The sequence below is a fragment of the Corythoichthys intestinalis genome, chromosome 1 (genome assembly GCF_030265065.1).
Source record: "Corythoichthys intestinalis isolate RoL2023-P3 chromosome 1, ASM3026506v1, whole genome shotgun sequence".
In the NCBI taxonomy this organism is placed as follows: Eukaryota; Metazoa; Chordata; class Actinopteri; order Syngnathiformes; family Syngnathidae; genus Corythoichthys; species Corythoichthys intestinalis.
The window spans coordinates 23841135-23848913 of record NC_080395.1 but is presented as its reverse complement, the minus strand read 5'-3'; the positions used below and the strand labels follow the sequence as shown (position 1 = coordinate 23848913).

Genomic DNA, 7779 nt, shown 5'->3' with positions numbered 1-7779 from the left:
TAAGCAACATTACACCGTGTGACTCTTTACTTCCAATTTTCTAAAATGGCGACAATCAATAAAAAAAAAAGTTGACTGCGATGGCCGACGCTTCAAGGATAGGTGGATATTGGACTATTTCTTCAATAAAATACGCAACAACTGTGTCTGCCTCATTTGCAAAGAGACAGTCGCTGTTTTCAAAGAGTTCGATGTGACGCGATATTACCAAACAAGACAGTGAAGACACGCTGACATGTACAACATTTCAGGGAAGATACGCAGCGAAAAATTATAGCAACTTCAAGCTAGTTTAATTTCGCAGCAGCAGTATTTCTGTTACCGGCACCCCCAAGGGGCCGCTGTTACTTTTATTGTGAGCGGCATTGTCAGGATAAAGCAGAAGACGTTGGTCGAGAGAGTGAGAGAGTCGAGAGTTAGAGAAAAAAGTGTGCAGTTAAGTAGACTTGAGTGGCAGTGTTCCCCACATGTTTTTGTTTGTTAATAAAAGTGCCCATAAAATGCCATCCGACGCCTCTGGGTGTTTGTATGCACGCCGCCGCCTTTCTGGAGAGGAAATCGGGCGAACCGAAGACAACCGACGACAACGAGCCAACGTGACTTGCCGGTCCACTTCTCACTACGGTGGGAAGTTGAAAGTACCGCCAATTACCAGTCGAGGGCGAATTGGTAACATTTCGCAAGAGCCCGAGTGTCGAAAGAGAACGCCACAAAGTCGAGATTGTTGAAATTATGAATTAAAAAAAAAAAAATAAAGCAAATGTGACACACAGAAGGGCTTGCTAAAATTTGTTTAAGTATATTGTTAGACCCCCACATTTTTACCACACCAAATCTGGCCCCCTTTGCAAAAAGTTTGGACACCCCTGTTTAACTGATGATCCGGAGACGAGGCCAGCTTCTTTCACTTGGTACCAGCTAAATATTATTAAAAAAATAATGATGGCGGAAGAAATAAACATCTTGAATTTGAAACTGTATGTTGTCGGCGATTAGCCTCGCAATGATCTTAATTGTGCTTGTCAGCCCAAAACCCTCTAAATATATATTAAATGCATCTTACCAGATATAAAATGACTACTACATAATCTGTGGTGATCGTTTGGTGCCCAGTTTTCTCGTCGAATTGCAGCAGTCCGTCTCGCTCTCCTCTCCGGGTCTCTCGGAATACGGTAGATCTTCAAGTCTCTCCGTCTATCTTCTCTGTTACTGCAACCAACTGCCACACACGCCTTCACAAGTTTGATTATTAATGTTAACGAGCAGAAAAACACGCGATAATAGGAGGAATTTACGTAGCGGTAATGCGTAAACACGACGAGCTGACGGACAATATGGCGCGGAGGCGTGGTTGTGACGTCATGTGAGTGGGGTCTATATATGGGAGATTGCAAGCAACTATCTGGTGCACACCGCCACCTACTGTAGAAGAATGTGGTGGTTTTCAAATGAAAGAGCTCCTTGAAATACTGCAGTGCACATTTTTTTGTCATTCAAATCAAATCAAATTTATTTCTATAGCCCTTTACAAAAACCTGAAAGGCACTTAAAGTGCTTTACAACTACGACAAACATGGTTCATGATAGATAAAAAGATGTAGTCGTACGTCATTGGTCACGTGATTTGAGACAAACTCCGAAGTAATGCTCCAGAAAAAACAATCCTTCCGAGTTTTGGGGCGTGGTTCGCAGCACCGTGTTTGCGCTAAAGAGCAAACATCACTCGCCATAACGCCGGTCAGGACACCCAGTATTATTTAATTCATGATATAAGGCACAAAAGTTTGTCCAAGTAGAGTTGCCGTACTACTTTACCCGTAAGCGCTACTACCGTCCCGTGTTCATTTTGCTAAATCATGCGCGCTTGACTAAATCCCTCTTTTCCTTCCTGAAAGAGTAGAAAAATAACATAAACCTTAGAAAGTTTGGAGTGCACCGATTGGCCGGAATAAAACGTCAACCTTGTTCGAATAAACATGTTTTGGCGCTTCCCAAGCAAGCTTAGCTTAGCTGCTAACAAAGATGCCTCATGTAGCAGAGCTCGCTTGTGAGTGGAAAACCTTGTGAAATGTGTTCAAAAAGGACAGCAGACTACATGGAGGAACTCTCTGGAACTCAAGAGGAGAACGAGCGACAACGACGTCAAGATTGCGACATGCAGCATCCAGATGGGCTTCACACAGCTGGTTTGATCACTTCGTTACTTCATAATACAAGTAGTTTTGGGCAATGTCGTATCTCGATGTTGCTTATCTCCTCGCCTGTGGTCCTTTATAGTTATAAACTTACCTACAATAGGTTTAAGACCAATCCAAAGCATAGATGAGTTAAAGCCGAAACAATAATTAAACTCACTGATGATAATGTGGTTCTATTCATTTTCATCCTTGTGCTGTGAATTTAAATACGTTCATCGCTCGTTTATCTCTAGTAGACGTTGGGTGGCAGCGAATGGACATTGGTGCCATTCCTCCCACTTCAAATGGATTGGACGTCTGGCGCCGTCAAGGGCTGCCAATGAGTTGGCAACGAAAATGCAAAAAATATCCTCCATCACTATCAGGAGTAGTGCAAAATCAGATTTATCCTATAATGACAAATTTCTGGTGTCGTGCGTTTGTGCAAATAAAACAACAACAAAGAATAGGTATCAAAGTATTAAACTGTGCTACAGTAGACGCAACCGACAAAGTAGTGTTGGCCAAAGTACTGTATCAATACTGAAATATTGTATCCGGATACTTTATTTGATTGCAAAAGTAGTGATAATGTGTTGTCATTGACTTCACAAGCCTCCATACTAATATTGTTGTCAGTATGTTACACATTACAGCAATAATGAGTCAATGACCCATTTTCAAGAGTGACCCTTCAGTAGACATAGCATTAGAAACTGGAGGTTCAAAGGCCTTAGCACAACTCCACGTGGTCAACATTCCAAAGCAAGAGCACAGAACAGAACTCTTTTGAACAACAGATTTCCTAATTGAATTAACATACAACCTATGTCAAAGAAAATTGATATTGACCGGGATAGTAGTAATACATATCAAGAAGAGTGCACAACATCCTGCGGGACCAGCACCATCTTGCTCACAACCTTTTCCACCTGCTGCCCTCAGGGAGAAGGTACAGGTCCATACAGGCCAGAACATCACGACTGGCCAACAGTCTGTACCCACAGGCTGTGAGGCTACTGAACTCTGCCCCTGTCTGCCCCCTCTTACGGACAATAATCCACATCCACCAACAACAATAACTCTGAGCTGGTTTGCATTGTTGCAGTATGTCATTATCCGCTATTTCCTCCTCCCTGACCCTTACCCATTGGTTGACAACCAGTAGGCTATACTTGATTATACTTGATTAACTATCTGGGTTTTGCACTGATATATGACTGTTTTTAACGGGTATATTTTCGTACATATGACCAAAACTAGAGGTGGGAATCTTTTGGCACCTAACGATTCGATTACGATTCACAGGGTCCGATTAGATTATAAATCGATTATTGATGTTAAACTCCGCGCTTTTAATGTTTTGTACATTAGTTTCAAAATTGTTCAAAAATCCTCTCAGGCTAAACCAAACTAATATTTCAGTATCATGTTGACAGTTTAAAACAGTGAATAAATTACTCAAGTCCCATTCTGTATCAGCAGCTTTAAACTACATTCAATTAATTTAATGATGTGAATCAACCGCTAAAGTTGTTCAAATTCTCCCGTTATTCCATAATTTCCCTTCTGTCTACTTTCGACATGTCAAAGTTTTTAAAAAATTTCATCATTTAAAGATGGATTCAAGTTAAGATTTTGCCGATTTAGGAGTATTTTAGATAAAACGTTAATTAGGTTCGCTACAACAGAGCCTTCTAGAGAAGTCTACTACTTTAACATGGCGGCTGTTAACGCAGCAACTACTAACAGGCAAGTCTGTCATTTTGCATCTAGTTCTTTTTACATGTTCTACCGGCGCCATCATCTGTCATTTTGCATCTAGTTCTACATATATGTGATATCTACTATAGCCGTATGTGGCCGTATGTTTGTAGCAACTAGCAACTGGGCGTTGTTTGAAGCAACTGTCGGCCGCAATCGGGTATTATTGTTTTTTTTTATCTGGCGGCATGAGTTGAACATGATATTTACTCTGAGTCCGTTCCTCATTGCGTCCCAAAGACTGCACTGACTGTGTTTTAGGTCTGCTTTACCTGGTATAATTCAATAATCGGAATTTTGATTTTTGTGAATCGTTCTCGAATCTTCCACGGCCGAATCACGAATAATCTCAGAATCGGAAATTTCCCACGCCTCTATCCAAAACTGTGTCAATGTTTACACGTTGTACTGAAGGGTATTTATTATATGGGTTTTGCACTTTACCAACTTAGCTGCATGGATGCTCCAAACAAAGTTTCGTTGTGCTTTTTGTAACAATGACAATAAATATTCTGAATCTGAATCTGAAAACAAACATTCTTTTTCATCTCAAGCTTTGATGAATTGACAATCTATTGACACTATTTATTGAATACCACAGAGGACCTACGTAAGGCTCTGTAGTTTTTCAGTCATACAACTCATGGTAACTCTCGAATGTTGAATCAAGACAGGATTGTTTTTGTATGTCAAAGACGGTTCACATCCTCCAAAAGGCTTCGTCAGTTCATGTGATATTATATTTAGTACGTGCAACAGAGTCACCATGTGTATTTGTCATTTGCAGACATCATTGAAGACTCTTTTCATCCTGCGCAGCGGGAGCCAAGGCCCCCTCATATGAAAGCAGAAGATGAGACAGAGACAGCCCACATTAAAGAAGAAGATCATGAAGACGAAATTACAACATTTCCATTGACTGTCATTGTGAAGCGTGAAGAAGGTGATGGAGACCAAAGCGAAGGATCCCAGGCAGACTGTCTTTTTTCTCCACTGTCAGAAAGCAATGACATCACCTCACAATCTTCCAATGACGATGAACACTCTGAAGGTGATATGACATGTCATGCTGACAACGAAGGTGTGAAACATCCTCATTGTGACAAAAGTTTGGCCCATGAGGGATCGTTGAAAGTACAAAAAAACACACACGTTGTGGAAAAACCTTTCGTCTGCCCATTTTGTGGTACAAGATTCACTCGGAAGTTTGATTTGACCAGACACACGAGAGCACACACTGGAGAAAGACCTTTTGCCTGCTCAGTTTGCAGTAAAACATTTCGTGACAAAAAAATTTTAAAATTTCACACGAGGACACACACTGGAGAAAAACCTTTTGTCTGCTCAGTGTGTGGTAAACGATTCTCTCAGAAGTCTCATTTAACAAGCCACACGCGAACACACACTGGAGAAAAACCTTTTGTCTGCTCCGTTTGTGGCACAAGCTTTTCTACCAAGTCCGGTTTAACAAGGCACACCATTATACACACTGGGGAAAAACCTTTTGACTGCTCAGAATGTGGCAAAGGATTCTCTACAAAGTCAGCTTTAACAAAGCACACCGTCATACACACTGGTGAAAAACCTTTTACCTGCTCGGTTTGTGGTAAAAGATTCTCAAAAAAGTCCAATTTAAAATGCCACACGAGAACACACACTGGAGATAAACCATATGTCTGCTCAGTTTGTGGAATGAGGTTCTTAATCAGGGAACATTTGAAAAGGCACACAAGAAAGCACACCGGGGAAAAACCATTTCCCTGCTCAATTTGTGGTAAAAGATATTCCGACAAACGGAATTTAACAATTCACTTAAGAACGCACACAGGAGAAAAACGTTACGTCTGCTCTGTTTGTGGTAAAAGATATTGCGACAAGCGAGATTTAACAAATCATACAAGAACGCACACTGGTGAGAATCAATTCAGTTGCTGCGTGTGTGACAGAAGATTCTCCCACTTGGGTTACATGAGGCGACACAAATGTGCTCAGGAGCGGAGCGCTGATCAGTGAGGCATAATAAAAAAATTTGATAGCTTACCCTTGTTTGTTGCTGCAACTTGAAATAGATAAACAGCTAATTAAACAGTCTTAACTTTTCTGTACAGTGTAAACTGTTGCTTTTTAAATTCACTGCGTTACAAATTATTACATTTGAATTGAATTAACAATTTCAAAGATGGTGGTGACGAGAGTGGAAAGCTATTAAAATGTTGACACCTAAGACCTTTAACGCTTCATAGTGCCAGTGACTTTTTTTTGGGTTTTGTTATGTTAAATTTTGGGAATTATCATTTTCGATATACACTGGTACCTCGACATACGATCGCTTCGACACACTATCTTTTCGACGTCTGACGTTAAATTTGACTTACCATTTGTTTCTACATCCGACGACATACTCTTAATACAACGATATATGACAGTGCCGCAGTTTCCTTGTTTTCCAGCAAGACTGACGCACGGCAGATTTTCATGTGAGAGAAATCAACATGGGTTCCAACTGTGTTAGTGCATGTGGTGAAAAAAAGGAAAAATGTGATGCTTACCATTGAAACGAAGATAGAGATGATGGAAAAATAAAAGCATGGTGTGCTCATCCGTGAACTGGCTCGAAAATATGGCCATAGAATGTCTACTCTCGACGGTCCTCCTCCGACCTCCGTTCGCCAGTCATTATAAGTTAAAGTGACAATTATTGTGGTAACATTGCAAAAGAAATCGCCAGCTCTGCCAGGTTTCTAATCATTTATTTAATTAACTTGTGCAACACAACACGCCTGCTGTCCCCTGCAAATGAACAAAGTGAAGGTAAAAAGTCTCATCTCACACTGTCAAGTCAGCCGCGCGATGCGTTGAGGTACACCACGGAAACACATTCGCCACATTAGAACCCGATTTGTTACATTATTACAGGTATTATTATTATTAAAATTTGTATTTATAATTTATTTGTTTTGCTCCGTGTAATTGTTATTTCTAATAGTACCACCAGTATTTATTAAGGATTTAGTGTAGGTTTTCTGGCTGAGGAACGAATTAATTGAATATAATGTATTCTTATGGGAAAATCCTGGTCAACATGCGACCATTTGGACTTATAAACAAGGTCCTGGAATGAATTAACTTTGTATGTAGAGGTACCACTATATTTCTAAAAAAAAAAAAAAATCTAAAGCTAATTTTTCATAGTATTTAGCTCATTGCATCACATTGTCGGTGATAGATATCCAATCCATTTTGACAGGGAGTTAAAATGGATTGGATTTATATCTCTGTTAACGGCAGCCAATGAGTTAAATGAGTGCCCGGTATGGATAAAAAATAAAAAGAAATGAGGATTACACTGTGTTTTTTCTGTTTGTTTCTCTTTTTTTAATAGGACTAGCCATGATTGCTCATCTTCCATTGCCTTTGACGGCGCTAGACGTCTAATCCATTTTGACTGGAGGGGCAAATGAACTCGCCCCTCATAGTCGTACTCCGCAGCAGCCAGCTGTATTATTGTTTATATTGTTGTCACATTAAAGTGAGTAAAGCCATTCCTGACTCTTCTCTCTCAGCCGAGGTCTTTACAGTACTATATATGTATGTATATATACAGGGCCAGCCCAGCCTATACGCAGACTATGCAGCTGCTTAGGGCCCCTGACCACTAGGGGGCCCCCGATCTGGCAATTGTTTAATTTATATTCTATTTTGTTTACTACAGTTTGATTTATTTGATTTTTGTGAGTTTTGGTACTTGAATACAAGCTTAAAAAAATAAAAGTTGTTCTTTAACTTCTTTCTTTCCTCTTTTAGAAAAAGGTTTGGCACTATCTACTGTAAGTACTGA

The 7779-nt window shown here is 40.1% G+C and overlaps 1 protein-coding gene across 1 annotated transcript; it reads left to right on the top strand.

Moving 5' to 3' along the window:
* Positions 1 to 1578: 1578 nt before the first annotated feature.
* LOC130926405 (oocyte zinc finger protein XlCOF6.1-like) lies at positions 1579 to 7779 on the top strand. The gene is made up of 2 exons (XM_057851400.1): positions 1579 to 2186; positions 4729 to 7779. The coding sequence occupies exons 1-2, from the start codon at positions 2069 to 2071 to the stop codon at positions 5952 to 5954; spliced, it is 1344 nt and encodes a 447-aa protein (XP_057707383.1). The 5' UTR covers positions 1579 to 2068; the 3' UTR covers positions 5955 to 7779.

Bases quoted from the DNA above. Each gene is read 5' to 3' on its own strand.
- LOC130926405 (XM_057851400.1), top strand. From the start codon at position 2,069: ATGTGTTCAAAAAGGACAGCAGACTACATGGAGGAACTCTCTGGAACT. The intron at 2,187-4,728 runs GTTTGATCACTT...TGTCATTTGCAG, and splicing joins AGATGGGCTTCACACAGCTG to ACATCATTGAAGACTCTTTT.